Source organism: Lactuca sativa, chromosome 1 (assembly GCF_002870075.4).
Source record: "Lactuca sativa cultivar Salinas chromosome 1, Lsat_Salinas_v11, whole genome shotgun sequence".
NCBI lineage: Eukaryota > Viridiplantae > Streptophyta > Magnoliopsida > Asterales > Asteraceae > Lactuca > Lactuca sativa.
Genome location: NC_056623.2, coordinates 149,796,118 through 149,818,679, shown reverse-complemented (window position 1 = coordinate 149,818,679; position 22,562 = coordinate 149,796,118). Strand labels below are relative to the sequence as shown.

At 34.1% G+C, this 22,562-nt stretch overlaps 2 protein-coding genes across 2 annotated transcripts; one reads left to right on the top strand and one right to left on the bottom strand.

Moving 5' to 3' along the window:
- Nucleotides 1–8,853: 8,853 nt before the first annotated feature.
- On the top strand, nucleotides 8,854–13,490 carry LOC111916294 (putative disease resistance protein At3g14460). The gene is made up of 3 exons (XM_023911917.3): nucleotides 8,854–9,000; nucleotides 9,064–12,092; nucleotides 13,181–13,490. Exons 1-2 carry the CDS (start codon nucleotides 8,854–8,856, stop codon nucleotides 12,082–12,084), a joined length of 3,168 nt encoding a protein of 1,055 aa, XP_023767685.1. The 3' UTR covers nucleotides 12,085–12,092; nucleotides 13,181–13,490.
- A 628-nt stretch (nucleotides 13,491–14,118) lies between these two features.
- Nucleotides 14,119–14,874, bottom strand: LOC111916282 (uncharacterized). The gene is made up of 3 exons (XM_023911906.1): nucleotides 14,743–14,874; nucleotides 14,362–14,651; nucleotides 14,119–14,320 (listed from the first exon to the last, which is right to left on the bottom strand). Exons 1-3 carry the CDS (start codon nucleotides 14,872–14,874, stop codon nucleotides 14,119–14,121), a joined length of 624 nt encoding a protein of 207 aa, XP_023767674.1.
- Nucleotides 14,875–22,562: the final 7,688 nt, after the last annotated feature.

Below are 22,562 nucleotides of genomic sequence, written 5' to 3'. Positions count from 1 at the left end.
AAATAAATACTATTACTACAACAATATCACCAATACATATAATTTTAATTTATATTAATATTTTGGTAATGGATTTCGAGGTTATGTAGTGTTTAATAACTGAGCTATATGATTTGTATCCACATCTGTTAAATATAAAATAGTTTTGATGACGCTTAATCAACGTCAAAACAAAAATGGGATAAAATACAAAGTTATCACATGTTTTGTCTCGTCATACGAAGGTTGTAGCTATCAACTGCACATAGGGATGTCAACCCATATAAATATATACACAACATTCTCCTCCTCTTTAAGGATTAACTGTTATTACAGAGGTCTTCACTAAGTTTGTGTTCTTAGTTTGATGAAAAGTAAACTCACATAAAGATCTCGTACTCTTGTTCACAATTCTTTAGTTATTCGACGTTGGAGACTTTTAGTTATAAAGGTTATTTAACTTTGAATAATAAGTAATAAAAGTTTCCCAAAGAAATTTGGGCAGCATAACGGTTGCAGTTTTCAACACAAGTGAAAACCACAACTTTTAACGATCATTATATATATATATATATATATATATATATATATATATATATATATATATATATATAAACTCAATAGTTTGTAACAGAAACTACAAAATATAACAAACATTAAATTTAATATTTCATAATATGAAAATATTAAATATTTAAATTACTATTTATTTTACCCGTTAAGATGATAAAACATTTGTTATTTTAAATATTTGTTATATTTTATACATCATAACATGAAATTTTAATATATACATATTCATAAGATTTTTCTTAAAATATCATAACAACACTCCATAATTTACAAATTGATAGTCTTTTAAAATCAAAATAATATACTCCTTTAATAATCATTTTATGTAGAGTTTTAACAAAAATGATTTATACGTATATTTTGTGACTATAACTCAAAAAAATGTATAACTAGGGAAGAATTCCCGCTTTGCGGGGATGGAAACGCCGAAGAAATGGACGAGACACGAAGATTTTATTAAGTTATATTGAACTGATTACATTAAAGTAGTATAATTCCTTCCAACAAAATTTTCCTTATAAATATAGCTGGCAAAATAATGGAACAAAAAATGACAAATTTACCCTTTATAAAACTAAATATCACTTTTACATCAATTGCCATATTCACCTTTACTTTGAGGTCACTAGTACAAAAATGACCTATGGTCACACTTTTCGAAAAACGACTTGTGACACTTTTTATTAAAAGTGTGGCCAAAGGTCACTAAAAAAATTTAGAGACTGTTTTTGGATACACTTAAATTACTTTGTGTGGCCATTATATAGATAATCAAAACTTTAACCACACTTAATTATACCAAATGTGAAAAATATTAGTCACACTCGAACACTGAGGCCATAGGTCACAATCAGCCACAGGTATCGATTAAGATTGTCATGCTTGTTTTTATGAGAGACAATAGATAAAATTATGGTCACATGAGTTAGTTCTTTGTGTGTCTATAAACCGGTGCCTTTTTAGCCACATAACAGACAAAGTAGCTAAAAGGTGATACATATGGTCACACTAAATATTAATATGTGTCCATAGCGCGGTTCTATACTAGTTGTACTTAGTTAATGCAAGAAAATAAAACAAGTTACTATTAGTTACTTATGGTCATGTACCTTTTATTATGTGTGTCAAAATATTATGAATTGGCTTTAAGAATAAACAAATATTGTGTGTGTAGGTAGCATTTAGTTACGATTACAAATCTTATACGTGTCTATATGTAAATATAGTTATAAAAAAACAATAATGTCTTACTGGTATAATTAGGGGTCGTTCATTGAATATGTTACTTATGGTCATGTACCATTTGTTATGTATGTCAAAATATTATGAATTGGCTTTAAAAAGAAGCAAATAGTGTGTGTAGGTGGCATTTAGTTACGATTACAGCTATTATATGTGTCTATATGTAAATATAGTTATAAAAGAACAATAATGTCTTATCAGTATAATTAGGGGTCGTTCATTGAATATGTTACTATAATTATGCAATGTTCATTCTGGTTGTACTATTGTATTTGGAAGACTCTTAAATTTGATCATATCTATCTTTGATATCATTTGGCAGAATAAAAAATGAACAAAACGTTTAATCATGACATTTTACAAAAGTACATTGCTTTTTTTTTTTTGCAATTAAAGGGTTGTATAAATTAATGAAAAAACTTGAATGGCAGTTTTGTAAAGTCAGAAACAATTTATGAAAAAACCAAAAAATAAATAAAACCAAAACAAATAACTATATAAGAAAGGACCAAATTGCCCTTTTGTCATCTATTTTTTTAATTGCACCAGATCATACATCATTAAAAAATGAAAAGAATACAACTTTCTTTAACAGAAAAATATGATAAATAAATGAAAAGAATACAACTTTGTCTAACATTGCATAACGAAAGTACATTGCTATAATATGCAGTTTACGTTATAACATGTCATCCACCATTATAGTAAAAAACTGAAAAAATTAACTTTGTGTTATAACAATATTACACCAGAAAAATTTGATGGTATAATATGGTAAAAAGATATTAAAGAATGTACATCGTCATTTTTTGTCATTTTCTTATTCTTGACGTAACGCTAGGATCAAGGTTTGGCCTTTCCCTTCTACAAACAAAAATAAAGATTGCTTGAAATTGGAGATGGACTCTCAATTGGTATCGAGGACGGCGATGTTTGTGATGTGCGACAGTGTAGGTCGATAGTGTGGCGACAACCCACAAGGGATGTTAAAGTAAGGGGTTTCGTGGGGGTAGACGTCATTCGCCAATAAAGGTTAGGGGAGTCTGTCATTGGTGAGGTAACACGAGTACGATAAGGAGAATGCAAAGTTTGATAAAGAAAGATGAGGGAAATGAAAAATAAGTGTGGGAATCTTAATTTTTTGGTGAAAATTTGTATCAGCAAAATATATACTTAAAAAAAGTTAAATTAACAATAGAATTTAAAAATATATTAATTAATATTGATTATATAAATAGAAAAAATATATATGATTTTCCTATGGTTTGTTTGAACTCCAATGTAGAGAAAAACTATCAAAATTCTTACTTTTTTACTTATGTTGTTTTAGTCTACTGTGTGGTAGGGTTTTGAAAAATGTAAACTAAAAACCCCAATCCATAAGTCATAAGCCTTAAGCTCTAACTTATAAGTCGTGAACCTTATGTCCTAAGCACTAAGCATCAAGGATATCTAGAATGGGTGCCAAAAAGACGCATGAAAACTAAGGTGGACAACCAAGTCATGTGTGAACACTTCCCCAGTGTCCAGTGGCTTGGTTGTGGAGTGGTTATGGAGAGGGATGAAGACGACGCATGTGATTGGTTATGCTTTTTTGACCATTTACTTTGCATGTGATATGCTAAGGTTTATGTTTTAAATTTTTTTTATTTAATTTCATATCAAAATAAATAAATAAATAATTTGGAGTGGTGACCATTTCAAAAGGCTAGTGGTTTGGTAATAAGCTTGTAGTGGAGTTTATGTGGCGTTCAGCTGGCAGCACTTTTCTAATGGGTTGGTGGTGACTACTCTCGTTAGCCTAAGCATTAAGTTCTAAGCCCTAACCTTTAGATTTAATTCTTATGGTTGTTGATTAATTACTTAAGACTCAAGTCTTATGGATGAGGGCTTAGGTCTTAGGGCGCAAGGCATGTGGCTTATGGATTAGGGCTTAGGGTATAAAGCATAGGGCCTAAGGCTTAATGCATATGAATAAGGCCAATTATGGCTTATGGATCATGACTTATGATTGAGGGATTATGACTTATGTTTAGGGCATAAAGCATAGGGCCTTAGGCTTAGTGCTTATGAATTAGTCTAATTATGGCTTATGGATCATGACTTATGACGTATGAGTTATGACTTATGACTAAGAGCTTATGACTTATGCTTAAAAATTAGGGCTAATGGCTTAAAATTAGGGCTTATAGCTTTAGGGTACATATGCTTTATGCCTCATGGCTTATGAGTTATGAGTTATGATTTATATATTAGTGATTATGGATTTAGGCTTAAGGCTTATTCATTCAGGCTTGAGGCTTGTGGCTTGTGATACATGTCTAGGGTATAGGCTTATGGCTTAGTAGTTAGGGTTTAGGGCTTTAGCTCACATCTACATACCACACATCCTACCCAACACCACCCCTACAACCCAATCCATACACATACACACACACACATACCTACACCCCCACATTACCCTTAGTGATTGATTAATCAGATGAAAGTCATTAACCGATTACGAATAAAGACAATTGGTCAGGCTTGTTGGTTCTAGTTAATATCAGTCAAAGCCTGTCATATTGATATATTGATATTTTTATTTGAATATATAGATTATTAATATTAATTTTTATATGGAGTGGTGTTGGTGTGGGTTTGTAGGTGAAGGTGGATTGTATGAGGTAGGTATTGGGTATAGGTGTAGGTGGGCGTGCTTTGGCAAATATGGGAAGATTGTGTATGGGTGTGTGTGGGTGTATACATGTATGTAAAGTTGGGTTTGGGTAGGGTGGGTGGATATATTGATTTGTAATAGGGTAGGGTGGATGTGTGGGTTTGTAGATATGGATAGGTGGCTTATGGCTCAAGGGTCATGACTTAGGCTTATGCTTAGGTCTTAGGTGTATGGCTTGTGAGTAAGGGCGAAAGGCTTAAGGCTTAAGGCTTATGGCTTATGCTATATGACTTAGGGCTTCAGGCCTATTTTGTATGAAAATATCTTATGATATATGTTTGACGGCTTATAGCTTAGGAGTTAAGGCTTGTGGCTTATATTTTATGGATTAGGGCTTAAAGTTTATGAAATATGGCTTATGGATTATGACTTATATCATAAGCCATAATCCATACGTCTCAAGCCATAATCCAAAAGATACAATTCTTAAGCAATAAACTATAAACCATAAATCTAAAGTCATAGGCCATAATTCTTAAACCACATACCATAATCCTTATGGGTTATGGTTTAAGGCTTACAAAATAGCGATTATAGCTTATGACTAAACTCATATTGCTTAAAGCTTTAGGTGTAGACCTTATGACTTATAGTTAGCTTAGTCCTTAGTCCTTATGGCTTATGGCTTATGACTTAGGGCTTAAGGATTAAGGCTTATGGAGTAGGGCTTATGGCTTATGCTTAGGATTTAGGGCTTATGTCTCGGGATTATAAATTAGGGCTTATAACTTCTGGATATGGCTTGGCCTCAACCAGACTCGTTTAAAATTACACACATACATATGGATAAAAAACTTATAACAAAATAATTATATATTAGATTTTAATTTCATGATAGAAATAAAAACATAGATATTATTTTTTAAATAATAAAAACAATAGATAATACTATCAATTAAAAAAAATTATTTGTAATTTTATGAAAAAATTAAAACCGGTCCGGAAACCCTGGATAAGAAAGTTATCTTTCGAAAAAAAATAGAAAACTTAAAAAAGAAAAACTCATTTGTTTGCAATTTTTATAGAAATATTAAAATTTCATTTTTGGTTTATTCCCTCATTCTTCCATTCCAAAAGTTTCAGATTCCCTCTGCCTGAAAAATTTTAGATTTAGTAATTCCCTCCTCTTTAAACCTAATATCTATTATCTTCAATGTTGAAACCCATAGGCCATGAGGGATATCGGAAATTCCAATCGCGTTCTCCGTTGCACCATCGATCCAAACATTTGCTATCGACAATCGAAGATGTCAATCTTGAATATTGAAAATCAACTCACATCCCGCTCAGGTTTCCAAATTCCCATTACCCCCAACATAATCTAAACCACTAGGGTTCGTTCTTTCGTTTTCTCTCATGGGGTCATCGTTACTGATGGGTTTTAGCCATAAGAACTTTCCTATGTGCGCATGCAAAACCCTAATGCTTGGATCTAGGCTTTCTAATTAAACATGCTTTGAATCCAAGAATTCTAATAGCTAATTAGGTTAAATAACAACATTGAAACAGATCTAGAACCATACCTTTGAATTCCTTGTTGATCTTGTTGTCTTGGAGCTTCTAGAGTCACAAATGTCACTCGTCTAATGGATTACAAACACCAATAGCAAGGAAGATGATTTAGGAGAGAGGAGAGGGGAGGAAATCGGCCAGAGTTGTCTTACTTTAGGTGAGATGCCGATTTCCCTTACCCATGGGGTCTATTTATACTTGTAGACTCCTTAAGGGTTACAGTCTAAACCCTAATTGGATAATCTTCTCTTAAGGCTATCCAAATCTTTTCCTTAGATAAGTCATGGACGATTTTGAGGCTATCCTAGCTTCTAGAATCCGTCCCTTGTATATCTATAAGGATTTATAGTCTAAAGCTTAACTTTCAAACAATTGAGAGTTTATACCCCTTTATTTAATTAATCTCTTTAAGTCACCAAATTAATTCCAATTAATTCTATGACTTATGTTAATCAAATAACCATATAAATATTCTTTATAATATTTACTCTCTCTTAATAAATCATCCTATCAAGTTGCTATGGTGAAGGCAACCCAAAAGGACCATGCACAACCGGGTCAAATACTTGCCTAATATAGTTGCAGCCTTAGACACTATTCCAACAGTCTCCCACTTGGATAAGTCTAGTAACTATACAAGTACAATTCGGTTTGCAATTGTAGCTCTCAAAGACGCTGTCAAAATCTGATCTAATCAATCTTGTCCTTTAGATAAGGGATCGTACAGTCCTCTGTAAGATATCATGCTGACAATCCTATGGAATGGTTAGTCAAACATTTAGGTTTGTTGATCTCTAATTTATTTGACATAGAACTTAATCGAACACATCAATTCAGTTCTGACCGGGCCCGGCACATAAGTCAAATCAAATCATCGAGCGGCCGAGATATCGCTTTTACCTTCTTTGATAAAAGTTACAGATAAACTTCGACTTATATGCATTTACTTATTCATTAACCAACTATACAGATCAATGCGTTTTATAACACCGAGTTACTAATGCGTTTTCGCATTATCAATGTACAATCAATTAATAAATAACAAACCATATATCTAGGTTTTAAGACTATATGATATTATTGTCTTGCGATCACCTTTTATATCGTATTCCATAAAGTGATTCCAGCAAGCGCGGGTTTGTTCCAATGCTCAAAACTAGTTCATAAGCACTCATGAATGTTGCAACAACCCTTTGCTATGTCTAACACCATTTAGACAATCTACACACCAATTCATGACAATCTTCATTCATATCTACTTCCAACATATGAATGATTGTGGACAATTTGAACAATTCGATTATTCCTAATAAACTTAATTATTCTGGAAGTCAAAACATGCAAAGTGAAACAATAGTTAAACGATTAACATAAGACGGTAACATTGCTCATAAATAAAACTCCTTTATTTAATCATCAAATGTTAATTACATTTATCTATTACACGTTTCTAATACTATCTAATCTATGCTAATATCATCCTTCAGCCCAATACTCCTAGCATGCTGCAAGTGCTTAACCCTACTCAGTCCCTTCGTAAGCGGATCTGCTGGGTTATCTTCTGATGATATCCTCTTAACTATGAGTTGTCCTTCTTCTACACGATGTCTGATAAAGTGATATTTTATGTCGATATGTCTTGATCTACCATGATCCCTCGGTTCCTTGGTCAAGGCAACCGCACCTTAGTTATCACAGAAAATCTCCATGGGCTCCTTTATGGCAGGTACAACTCCAAGATCACCGATGAAGTTCTTTAGCCATATTGCCTCCTTCGACGTTTCGCTCGCTGCAATGTACTCTGATTCGCACGTTGAATCAGCTACAGTCTCCTGCTTGGAACTCTTCCATGTCACTGCTCCTCCATTTAGGGTAAAGACCCAGCCCGACTTCGAACGGTAGTTGTCCCTGTCGGTCTAAAAACTTGCGTCACTATACCCTCGCACCTTCAAGTCATCACTCCCTCCAAGGACTAAGAACCATTCCTTCGTCCTCTGAAGGTACTTAAGGATGTTCTTCACCGCAATCCAATGTGCTCTGCCAGGGTTCCCTTGATATCTGCTAACCATGCTCAAAGCGAAGGCTACATCAGGGCAAGTACAAGTCATAGCATACATGATTGAGCCAACTGCGGAAGCGTATGGTACTCGGCTCATTTCTGCTATTTCAGCTTCGGTACTCGGACTTTGAGTCTTACTCAACTTGGCATTACTTTGTATCGGTAGTTCTCCCTTCTTTGAGTTTTCCATACTAAAACGTTTTAGTACTTTCTCTAAGTAAGTATCCTGACTAAGTCCAATTAGTCTCTTACTTCTTTCTCTTACTATCCTTATTCCCAAAATGTAAGAAGCTGATCTCTGGTGACTTGATTAAGCTTGCTCGATCCGAAGGAATCGATTCTCAGCTGAAGAAATGGAAGAAAAACCTGCCCATGATCCAAGCCGTGCTCGCTGATGCAACCCAGAAGCAAATAAAAGAAAGAGCTGTTCAACTGTGGGTGAACGATCTCCAGCATTTAGCTTACGACATTGACGATGTACTCGACGATTTGGTCACCGAAGCTCTGCGACGCAAGTTGAATCAAGAAGCTCATCCCAACACCAGCACTAGTAAGGTATTGAAGCTCGTCCCAAAATGCTGTACTAATTTCACTCCTCGCAACATTATGTATGGTCAGCAGATGAGTTCTAAGCTAGAAGAGATCACCATAAAATTGCATGATCTTGTTGACCAGAAAAATGATTTGGGTTTGAATGTGAATGTTGAAAGTTCAAATATAACAGAGAGACGGTTGGAGCAAACTTTCACTGGTCGATGAGTCCAAAATCATGGGTCGGGAAGGGGATAAAGAGAAATTGTTGGGGAAGTTGTTGGGAAATGAAGGATGTGACCAGAATGTGAGCGTAGTGTCCATAGTTGGAATGGGTGGAATAGGCAAAACTACTCTTGCCAAACTTTTATACAACGAGCAGAAAGTGAAAGATCACTTTGAAGTCAGGGCATGGATTTGTGTTTTTTAAGAGTGCGATGTGTTTAAGATTAGCAAGGCTATTTTTCAAGCAGTAACAGTAACAGGTCAAAAAAAAGATTTTGCTAATCTTGATCTGCTTCATGTGGCCCTCAAAGAAGAACTTTCAAATAAAAGGTTCCTACTTGTTCTAGATGATGTCTGGAATGAAGACGACAGTAAGTGGGAACAAATACAAAGTCCTCTTCTTGTAGGGGCACCTGGAAGTAGAATTATTGTTACAACCCAGAGTACCCGAGTTGCATCAGTGATGGACTCGCAACAAACTTACCCTTTAGGGGTTTTGTCAAATGAAGATGCATTGTCATTATTTGCTCAACACGCGTTAGGAGAAAAAAACTTTGACAAACATCCAACACTTAAGTTGTTTGGTGAAGGTATGGTTCAGAAATGTGGTAGATTGCCTTTGGCTTTGACAGCACTTGGGAGGGTCTTGAAGGGAAATCGAAATGCCAATAAATGGGAGAAGTTGTTGAAGAGTGAGATATGGGATATAGACGATGGAAATAAGATTCTTCCGGCTCTAAAACTAAGCTACTATCATCTCCCTCCACATCTGAAGCAGTTGTTCGCATATTGCTCCTTAATTCCCAAGGACTATGTGTTTGAAAAAAATAAATTAGTCCTATTGTGGGTGGCAGAAGGATTTTTGTCCCAATCAAAAGGAAACAAGTCAATGGAGAATTTAGGTCATGAGTGTTTTGAAGAGCTAAAGTCAAGGTCCTTTTTTCAACAATCAACGAATGACGAGTTAAGATATACAATGCATGACCTGATGAATGACTTGGCCACAAGTGTTGCAGGAGAGTTTTCCTTTAGATTGGATGGTGAGGTGGATGTATCTGATATGAATGAAGCTTTTGATAAATTTCGTCACTTTTCACTTGTAGGTCCAAGATCTGGATCATACAGAAAGCTTAATGAATTACATAGAGCTAAACACTTGCGAACTTTCTTAGTCATGTCAGTTGGTTTCGAAAACAATGGGTTTTTGGACAAGGTTCTTCTTGAACTACAATTCCTGAGGGTGCTAAGTGTCGTGGGCTTGAATCACATGTACAGAGATCGTAAGATGATCACGAAGGTACTAGAATCCATTGGTAATCTCAAGCATCTACGGTACCTTAATTTTTCTTATACCAGAGTCACATATTTGCCTGAAGAAGTGAGTGAGCTTTATAATCTACAGACCTTGTTGGTTCATGATTGTTATGAGTTGTCTAGCTTGCCAAAAAATTTTGCAAAGTTAATAAACCTACGGCATCTTGATATAAGAAATACTCCAAATTTGAACAAGATGCCCTTGGGGATCGGTGGGCTGACAAGCCTACAAACTCTAACCAAGGTCATTATTGAAGAAGGTAATGGGTTCAAAATATCCGATTTTAAGGGCCTAACAGATCTTCAAGGCCAACTGTACATTATGGGGTTAGAAAAAGTGATAAATCCAGTAGAAGCAAAGGATGCCAACTTACATCAAAAGAAAGGTCTTGATGTTTTGGAGATGGAATGGAGTGATGTGTTTGATGATTCTCGGAATGAGATGATTGAATATGAAGTACTTAAAGAACTAAGGCCTGATCTTAAGTTAAAAAAGCTCAAGATTTTCAATAACAGCGGAATGCGATTTCCTACTTGGGTTGGCAATCCCTCCTTTGATCAGTTAACAGAGCTTACATTACGTGGTTGTAGAAGTACACATCTACCAGCACTTGGATGTTTAGGGTCTCTTAGGAAGTTGGTTGTTGAAAGGATGAATGAGGTGAAGACTGTAGGTTTTGAGTTCCTTGAACCTCCTAATTCTAATCTTGGCATTGCATTTCCATCCCTTGAATGTCTGAAATTTGATGATATGAAAGCCTGGCAGAGATGGTCAATTAATAGTGGTGACGGACATGGAGCTCCTAGATCATTTCCTTGTCTTCATGAGATCTGTATAGCCAATTGTTCAGAACTAGCTGAAGTTTCAATCGGATTGATACCTGCACTTCGGGTTTTATATATTGAAGAATGTTCCGAAGCAGTGTTAAGAAGCATGGTTGGTTTGTCCTCATCACTTGTTGAATTAAACATGTTAAATGTCAAAGGACTTACTCAACTACATGGAGAATATTTAATGCATCTTAGGCCACTTGATCATCTTTATATTGAAAATTGTGATGAACTGAGATACTTGTGGGAACGAGAATCAGAGGCATGCATGAGTCTTGTGAGTTTACAGAAGTTGGAAGTACGGAACTGTAAAAACTTGGTTTCAACAGCCGAGAAAGAGGCTAATATTGGGATCAGCATGGAATCACTTAAATCTGTGAAATTTCGTATCTGTGAGACATTGGAGAGTTACAATTGTCCAAATAGTGTTGAGAAATTGGTGATCAGGGATTGTGATTCAATGACATCTTTGACCTTCTCAGCAGTGCAGGAGCAGCCATCCCCTCTTACTGAATTGATAGTCGGTGATTGTGATAACATACAATTACAACCCAGACCCATTCCAGCAAAAGGCTTCAGCTTGTCTCGCCTGACATCTCTTCAGATCGGTTTGTGCAAGAATCTAAAGTCATTTCCTCATGAGCAATTTCAAAGTCTCACATCTTTGGACAAAATGTGGCTAACTGATTGTCCAAGTATAGACTACTCCTTTCCTTGTGGTGTGTGGCCTCCTAATTTAAGCACATTAGGGATTGGTGGCTTAAATAAGCCCATGTCAGAGTGGGGCCCCCAGAATTTTCCAGCCTCACTAGTTGAATTAGAGTTATTTGGCAAAAATTCAGGAGTGGTTTCATTTGCAGTGGCAGACGATGTGGGGAATACTACTACTCCATCATCATCATCATCATCATCATCATCTTTTCTTCTTCCACCATCTCTTGTTTCTCTAAGGCTCATTGATTTTACAGACGTGGAGTCATTTTCAGAGGTCTTACAACACCTCCCCTGCCTTAAAACACTTGAAATTTTGAATTGCCCAAAGCTTGGAGATCTTAAGACCATTTACAACCCATCAAATGTGACAATATATGTGATGTAGTAGAAAAGGTTCGTCATCTCCTTTCCCATCATATGTGTCTCTTACATAAGAGTCGTTATTCATTTCAATAATGTTATTATAATCATTGTTTCTTAACAAAAGTGAAAGAGGGTTCTACAGCTTGTATCCCAAAGTATTTACGGCCTCCACAACTTTTTTTTTTTTTTTTTTTTTTTTTTTTTTTTTTTTTTTATAAATGTTATATTCCTTATAAAGTAAGATTTCAATTTCTGTGCATATATATATTTTTTCAATAACTATCCCAAAGTATTAGGAACATTAATTTTGAGACTTCTTTGTTTTGGTTTGTTGACAATACTATTTTTATACTGAACTAACAATCAAAACTTGTACAAAAATAAGAGAAAACTATAACTACAGCAGTTGAATAGCTTTTCGGTTTTTGTAGAACTTTTACCATTAACTTGCTATGTATATTTGTTGCAACTGTATTATTTTATCTTCATTGCACCACTTCTTTGTGTATTCCTTTTCGTTGTCATGTTGTAGTTTTCGTTAATCTTGGCTTCGAGTGAACTTGTGCATTGTTGAATGAATTACTAGAAAACATAACAAAATTGTTTACAATTTGGACTTTTTCCAGAAACTTTGACCTTTTATTGGGTCATCAATTCAGAAATTTTGACCTTTAATGTCAAACCTGTTGGCTTTGAGATGTTGATTTTGGTAATATTTTTGAAAATCAGGGCCATCTTAATCCCTTTGTAACCTTTGTTATATAACTTCAGATTTCTTTACAAATTTGTATCGGTTTCTAGGTTAGAAATAAATCCATTTGACATTAAAACTATTTCTGTTTTGGTAAAATAAAAAAATATGGTCAAACTCTGTATAGCATGAGTAATTATCTTTTTGTGTGGCAATTCCCAGTATAATTGATCAGTATGTTAAGGACGATGTAAGTCTACACGCTATAAACTTGTGCAAATATCATGACAACTTATTTGTTGTCATTAGTGATTGATTATAGAGATTGTTTATGAAATCATATTAGAATATTCCATATTATTATGTGATCTTGGCATGTTTCTATAAATTATGAGTTTATTCTTAAGAAGTTGCTCAATTTCTACAGGTGCACGTTGGACCAAGGCTGTCTACATGATGTCAGTGAGGGAAATCAGCTAAATATGCACAGGGATGGACGTTGAAAAAAGTTATAAGACAATCAAGGGTTCGAGTAAATACCAAATACAAATTCCATATTTGGGATGAATGGTGGATGAACTGTTGTATAGGTTCACTGAATTGTACTTAGATATAGTAATTATCAAACATAGTTTGTTTTGGGTTTTATTTAAAAGTAGTTTATAAAAAAAATGCACAGTACAAGAAATGGTTATCTTTATATATAAATACACAATAATAAATTACAAAATTAGTCATTTTGGTATACCAGATTTATAGGGTTTAGTCTACAAATAAACTCATTTACCCTTAGGGTGCATTTGGTACAGAGAATGGAAATGCAGAGAAAAAGAATTAAGCTGGAGAAAGAGAATTGACTCTCCTGTTTGGTAGAACTAAGAATCCACTAGAGAAATGTTTTTGAGAATTATTTCTCTTGTTTGGTTGTATTAATCAATGAAATAGAAATGAGTTTTTTTTACATTGTTTATTTATTTTCAAACAAGATTTTTTTTATAAAAATGCATTATGATGTACATCTTAATTAATCAAAATATGCACCTTTTATGTTTTTATTTTTTTATTTTAATATTAATTATTACTAAATAATTTATTTTCTAATCAATTAATATTATTTTTTATACATCTTGTGTTGGAAAACATATTTCTAATGTAAAAGAATAACTTACAAATAAATTTTAAAGAAATATGCAAATCATACTATTCAAAAGCTATGTCCAATGTAGGATATATGCAAAAAAAAGTATAATTCAATATTCCTAACAAATAAAAAAACATAACTATGTCTAATACTAAATGTGCAGAGAATCAACTTCAAAATTCCTAAAAAATAAAAAAATAAAAACGTAACTAAAAATAACCTAATCATGATATTGAGCCATCCCCGATCATTTCCATGTAACAAATCTTTTCTTCTTCTGTCATCTTAAAAAACGTCCGGGCATGAAATTGATCTTTGCTAAACATGTCAATCGCCTTAATTCGCTGGTTGACATTGATATTTGGCATGCGTTGTATATCTTCGATAACTTTATCTATCATATCACATGCTTCTTTATTTTCTTGCCTTCCTATATTGTATATTGTTTCATTAAGTTTTTCACCAACCTCTTTAAAGTCTCTTTCATTTCTTTCGCTGCTTCCTTATAAGAGCTTTCCGTGTCATCCGTTGGAGGCCTTTTGCATTTACTATTGACACGAGCAGTTTGTTGCGTCTCTTCAACAATCTCTTCCAACCCTTCCACATCAACAGGAGAGTTTCTTTGTGTCTCTTCAATCACATCTTCACCAAGATCAGTAGCTCCATGACCAATAGCTCTATCCTTCCCGAAGATTTTACATAGGTTATCAAATTGGGGAAATGGTTTATCGCGAAAACATGCAGCACCTTTATGACTCTACAAGAATGGCACAAAATTAAATGGTTACTATCAATTTCCAATATGTTTAAATGGTTCTAAAAATAGTACAAACATAATCATATAGTACCTTTATGTACTCATCCCAAACTTCAGCATCGGCAGTAACACAACATTTATCTGTATCCCAGCCGAATCCACTTGTGTTTGTTCCATATACTATATCGTGCACGATGTTGAAATGGTTTTTCCATGTCTTCATCCTCGATTTAATATGAGGCTCTGCTTTCAAACCCGAGTTAGGAAGACTTACATCTAGTAATTGTTGCGCTGCCTTCAAATAACTGGGTTTGAATCTGTTGTCAGCACCACCATACTTTCCGGATACATGTAACTCCAAAAACGCCTCAAATAATTTTGCATCCTCTTAAGTAGTCCATGTGTGTTTGTTTCGCCCTGCCATGTCTACAATTTTTTTTTTTTTTACATAATAGATGTTTCAAATATCATAATACAATCATAACAACTTCTATTTGTGGCTATATAACTCAACCAAAACTTCACCAATTAAACTGTTTTTTTATTCTAAAACGTAGACAATACAGAGGAGTCAATTTGAAAAGAAAAATCACAACATTCCGAGCTTGTATGAAGCTTTTATGATGGTTCAAAGTTGGACAAAATTTATAAAAAGTGTTGAAATATCATAAAACAATCATAACAGCTCATGTTTGTGGCTGTATAACTCAACCAAAACTTAATCAATTAAGCTGTTTTTTGATTCTAAAACGTAGACAATATAGAGGAGTACAGTTTGAAAAAAAATCACATCATTCCGAGCTTGTATGAAGCTTTTATGATGGTTCAAAGTTGGACAAAATTTATAAAAAGTGCTGAAATATCATAAAACAATCATAACAGCTCCTGTTTGTGGTTGTATAACTCAACCAAATCTTAATCAGTTAAGCTGTTTTTTTGAGTCTAAAACATAGCTAATACAGAGGAGTACAGTTTGAAAAAAAAAATCACATCATTCCGAGCTTGTATGAAGTTTTTATGATGGTTCAAAGTTGGACAAAATTTATAAAAGGTGCTGAAATATCATAAAGCAATCATAACAGCTCCTGTTTGTGGCTGTATAACTCAACCAAATCTTAATCAATTAAGCTGTTTTTTGAGTCTAAAACGTAGCCAATACAGAGGAGTACAGTTTGAAAAAAAAACTGTATCATTCCGAGCTTGTATGAAGCTTTTATGATGGTTCAAAGTTTGACAAAATTTATAAAAAATGCAGAAATATCATAAAACAATCATAACAGCTCCTGTTTGTGCTGTATAACTCAACCAAAACTTAACAAGTTAAGCTGATTTTTAACTCTAAATCATAGACAATAAATAGGAGTACAGTTTGAAAAAAAAAAATCACATCATTCCAAGCTGGTATGATGCTTTTATGGTGGTTCAAAGTTGGGTAAAAGTTCAAAAAAAAAAATCTGCAATAGAAAAGCAATTTCCTTTATACTGTTAACAATGTTACCAGATTTTCACATCAAAAACATGATTCAAACATGTTTAGAAAATCGATCTTGGCAATATTTTTAACACAATTCAATGAATTCTTTAATTGGAAGAATTGACATCAAGATTAACAATCACACCTTGAATTGGAAGAGGATAGAACAAAAATCGCCCAAGAAGAATGCGTGATTGGAGAAACAATCGTGACTTCGATCGTATACAGTCGTGACTTCGGTCCTATACTGCCGACTTTGATTATGTATCGACATATGTAGGGCAAAAAAATTGGTTTTGATCACTTACGTGGGCCGATTGCATGAAAATCCGGTAGCCAATTTTGAAAAATCTTGATCGATTGGCGGTAACGAGGTTCGAATTGGGGGCAATTTGATATCTCCGCTTTTTTTCCTTTTGATTCTCCATCACGTCGTTCTATCTTTTCTTTCTCTTTTCTCTTTTAAAAATAGAGAATGAATTAGATGGAAAGGGAATTGATTTATTTCTCACTTCCTAACTTTTTTTATTAACCAAACAAGAGAAAATGAATCAATTCCTATTCTCTACATTTATTTCCCTGTACCAAACACCCCCTTACTTCCGTGAAAGTTGGAGCAAGGCTATCTGTAGCCTTTTTAATTTGTCCCGTCATCTTTCTATTAATTATATGATATTATCTTTCTATTAATTATATGATGCAAAAATATATTAAGTTAAATCATAGAGAAATTAAATATACACATCCTTTTTGTTAGAGTAAATTACAAAAATGGTTCCTATGGTTTGGGTTATTTGCACGTTAGGTCCCTAACTTATTTTTTAATTCGGAATGTTCCTATTGATTGTTTTTGTTGTGTGCTTGGTCCCTCTCTTACCTAAAATACTATTTTGCCTTTGATTTTTTAATTTATTTAAATAAATACATCCCATCGCCACTTCCACCTCATCTTATCTTACATTACATACCCCATTTTATTTAAATAAATTAAAAAATCAATGACAAAGTAGTGTTTTTAGGTTAGAGAAGGGACCACGCACGCAACAAAAACAAACTATAGGGACCTTCCGAGTTAAAAAAATAAGTTAGGCACCAAACTTGCAAATTACCCCAAACCATAGGGACCATTGGTGTAATTTACTCTTTTTGTTACTACATATCTTTATTTTATATAAAATAATTACATGTGAAATGTATTATTTATCTCTTAGTCTATTCTTTTGATTTTTCTTTATTTTATATAAAATAATGATATGTAAAATGCATTAATTATCTCTTAGTCTATTCTTTTGATTTTTATATTTATCTAGGTGGAGACAAAAGTTAAGAGCATATCTGGTTTCTCTAGATCATATTTTCAACTTAAAAAAAAATTAATGAACTAATTTATCCTTATTTCAGCGAAATTTTTGATAATGTTCTTCATTTAATTTGTTTTTTTTAAACACGTTTAGTATTTTTTTTTTGAAGTATTTAACAATAACATTAAATAAAATCAATATATTACAATACATTAAATTAATATTGGGGATTAAAATTAAACAAATTAATTAGTCAAAAAAAAAATAATAAGGCTTTGAGGTTCTTTTTTAACGATTAATCTAATCTACTCATGTACAACACACAAATCTAAAAAAATTAGTATAATAAAAGTGGTTGCTATAATTGACTCAAAAAACTATCTTAAAAAGTGTAAAATTTTGAGGTTTATTCTTAAACATAATCTCTCAAAAAGCTTTTAGCGAGGGTTTCATGTTGATCGGGTTTCATGTTGATCTGGGGAACTCAAAAAAAGTGTTGCACAAAGTATGGTACCGAGGGGAATACCACCCCATGGTGGTGTGGTACCACTCGCATGCATCTTTCCATTCTTGACTTTGCTTTGTGTAAACAATCGAATCCCCCACCACATGTTTTTATCTATTTTCATATTTAGTATTGATTTTACTCTTATATTTTATTTCTCTCTTCGTCTAGCACTTTTTTTAGTTAATGAAAGGTTTAATTGTTGTTCTTTATTTTCTTTAATTATCTTATTAAAAATTGTGTGGGAAGTTTGATGTAACGTCCTTTTTTTTGTAATTAATTTTTAAATATTTAGAAAATCATTTTTAAATCATAAGTTGCAAAAATTCGGAAATTATAACATCCATAAAAATCATGCCAAATTTAAACTTTTAAAAACATTTCGAATACCAATAGTTATTACAAATTTGATTTCAAAATAGTTTCATATCAGAGTATCCCAGAAATCCAAATCAAATTATGAGGAAGTGTACGGTCACGCCTTCGCCTTCCCGCGGTCATCTGTTGTACCTAAAACAATAATCGAATAATGTAAGCTCGAAGGCTTAGTGACTTACCCCCAAAATACCAACCTCATACAACCATAAACATATCATATAACAAACAGAGAACAACATGCATCTCGAGTCTACGGTGTGACTGGTCCGCCCGCACTGGGCCTTCAGTCCACCTGGTCTACTCTCTGAATCTATAGTATGACTGGATCGCCCACACCGGGCCTTCAGTCTATCTGGCCCACTCTTTGATCCTTGGCACGTCTTGACCGCCCTCTTGGGGCCTTCAGCCTATCCGGACCGCTCGTCTGGCCTTCAGCCTGACTATGTGCCCTCCTGGGCCTACATTCTATCCGGTCCGCCTCGGGTATGTTGGCCTACAACACGAAGCAGGACCCACCTCAACCCAATGCCAATAACAATCAAACAATCATGTGCACATAACTATCATACGCTAGCATGTATATAACAGATAATCATATTGATTTAACGGATTACTAACAAAGCAACCATCCTATAACCATGATATAGACCTAACCGGTCACTAACGTAGCATCATCCTATATACTAGGATACCGACCTAAATCAGGTCACTAAACATAACATCATCCTAACTACCAGGATGCAGATCTAGCAAATCAATAAACATTACAAGCAAATACTCGGATACAAATCCGATAAAGGGCCGGCCTTGGTGCTTTAGACCCTGTTGATATAGTGAGGATAACTCACCTCGAATGCAGACGCTTCCCGAATGAAATCCTTAGCTGCTGCCTTGTCCACTTCCTGAGCTATCAATACCGAACAATATACCTAATTAGAAACTGGGTCCCGTACCATAATCCTTAATCGATGCATGGGGTAAAATGACCATTCTACCCCTGGCCCAATATGATCCAAAACTAAGTCCCAACCCAAGACAAAATGCAACACTAGGTAGGCTTTCCAAGCCCACCAGTGGCCTATGAATGGCCCAATTTGCTAAATTGGGCCTAATCCCTCTAATAGGCCTTACCCTAAGCCCAAACATCTTCTTGGCCCATACTATCTGACTTCTGATGGCCCACTAAGGCCCAAAGAACCAAAATACCCTGCATAAGCCAAACCGAGGCCCAAACCTCGCAAGGCCCATATTTGAGGAGTACGCTGGGCGTACTCCTATGTACGCTACGCGTACAAGCAAAATGGTGCGTATACTGGGCGTACCTGCATGTACGCTCAACGTACTCCCCTGTTAAGTCATTTTCGCATTAAGTGCTTAATACTCTAATACAGAAGCTACAATCAAAGATCCAAGTCCTTTTCAACGTCTTAATCCATAGAGTCAGTTTGCATGACCCTAATAAGCCCAAACTCCAAAATAGCATTCCATTCTGAAAGAAATGATCTTAACTCATCCATGAATCCAATAAGGCATTCAAGATGGCAACTTTTTGCCTTAGGGACTCATTTTGAACTGAGAGTGGAAACTCTAAATCCAGAAATAGGATTTGAACCACAAAGTTCTATACTTGGGACCAAAATGACTTCAAAACCACACTACTCTAGATCTAAGCATTCTTGAGGAAAGTTATGAACTTTATACCTCTAAAGAATCTCAAATTATGATGCCATTCCTAATCTATGAGATCAAACTTCCCAAGTCCTTCCTTTCCAACTTCTTCTTTCCCCTTCCAAACTTAAAAACACCAAGATGGCCTCTCAAGATCAAGATCACAAAAGAATGAAGGGATGAAACATTCTAGGGTTTTTCTGAGGTTGAGGAGGCTGATAAGGGGCTAGGATTCAAGTCCTCATGTTCTTTATATAGTGATTGACCCTAAAACTAGGGTTTAGTGCCACTAAGCGTACGTTGGACGTACATCTCGTACGTTGGGTGTACGTCTCCAACACCCACGACCATTTAACCTTCTACGTTGGGCGTACCCCAGCTTACGCTCGGGGTACTCACCCAGTTGCCACCTTTGCATGCTTTGTCCTTTCTTGCCACTTCCTTCCAAACCAAGGACCAAAAGTGACATACTTAAAATCCGAGGGATGAATTTGAAGCTACTTGAAAAATGGGATGTTAGAGAAATAAGGTCTCATAGTCATTGTTTACAAAAGATTGACAAATTTAAGTACTTAGAGGCGGTTAAACAATCATAGTATCAAAAGAATTGTTCAAGTAACCACATAATACTTTGGCCTTATAAAATTCCAAGTCATATTCTAAGTCTTCATTTGATATTATCACATGAATACATTTCAAAACATAGGCTAGTCATTGTGAATGCTAGTGAGTAATACTGGTATTTCACACCTTTAATATTAAAGGAGTTTGCACAATCCAATGACTACTAAAAAAATCCAAAATTCATTTGAAAAAAATTATTGAAACATGAAAATATTGTCTTTCCAAACCATTAAGTCTTTAGCCAAAATCATAAGTCTTTAATCATGAAATCATAAGTCTGTAATTTTTCACTCATACACAAATTAGAATAATATTTACTCGTTGGAAAATCGTAATTCATTTATCATTGGTAAACCACAAGTCATTTAAAGCAAATTCATAAGTCATTACCTGTCATTAAGTTATAATCAAAGTATCATTACTACAGTCATAATCAAATGTCGTCATTAATATCATAATCACAATATCATCATTAGAGTCGTAATGAAAATATCATAATCACAATATGTACCTCTTGTATAAGTTCTCATCAAACACCACATATGCCTCCTGTATTTTGCTTTATCCTACTATAACTTATTTGTAAAAAAAAAACTCTATCAACTCCTTGTAGGTTAGATGTCTGCAAATGATCCTTTTAAGCTTCCCTATGTCTCAATGTGCTCGTCATGCTTTAACTTCCGACTGAAACTTTAAAAGATAGAAGGAAAAAAGGGGATTTGAGAGCTACTTAGAGTAACAGGACAGCTGGATGCTATCTTTTATTTTGGTATAAATAAATAAATGATGCATCATCTTCATTTACACCGTTTCCTCGATTATAAAAGTGATTGAAAAAACGAATAAAGTTCATCCCTATATGACGGGTCATTAAGTATTGCCCAAAGATTTTCCAACTGCATAATAAATAACAACACATATAAACTTATGAGTTAATTTATCAAACATAAACAAAAAACTATCAAAGTACATTGCTATTTTTAAAATAAGACAAAAAGCCAATGTACATTGTTATTTCATGCATTTGGGATAAAAACCCAATTACCAAAGTTTTTAGCAAATAATCACCATAAAACCAAAATTACCAAATCAACATGCATTTTATGATGTCAAAGTAGATTGCTATTTTAAAACTAAGACAAAAACCCAAAGTACATTGCTATTTCTTACACTTGGGACTAAAACCTAATTACCAAATTTTTTTTGAAAATAATCACCACAAAACGAAAATTACCAAATCAACATGCGTTTTATGATGCCAATGTAGATTGTTATTTTTAAACTAAGACAAAAAGCCAAAGCACATTGATATTTCTTGCACTTGAGACAAAAACCCAATTACTAAAGTTTTTAAAAAATAATCACCACAAAACAAAAATTACAAAATCAACATGCATTTTATTATGCCAAAGTAGATTGCTATTTTTAAACTAAGATAAAAAGCCAAAGTACATTGCAATTTTCTTGCACTTGGGACAAAAACCCAATTACCAATGCTTTTAGCAAATAATCACCACAAAACCAAAATTACCAAATCAACATGAATTTTATGATGCCAAAGCAAATTGCTATTTTTAATCTAAGACAAACAAACCAATGTAGATTGCACTTGGGACAAAAATCCAATTACCAATGCTTTTAGAAAATAATCACCACAAAAAACCAAAGTCGATTTTTTTACCTATGATGGTTGTGATGGTTATGGTGATGGTTGCGATGGCTGTGAAATCGGCGGGAGAGCAGAAGGTTTATGGCCGATGCCTCTAATATGACCACATCGCTCTCTTAATACTTTCTCAAAAGCAGCTCTTTCTTGAGCGGGTGTTAACTCACTTTCACCTTGGGTTTGTTTTAAGAGCTCTTCGACTAACCGATTATGTAATTCCACAAAGTGAGTAACAATTAAGTATAAATAAACACTTAATTATTATAAAATTATAATTAAATACTTACATATTGTT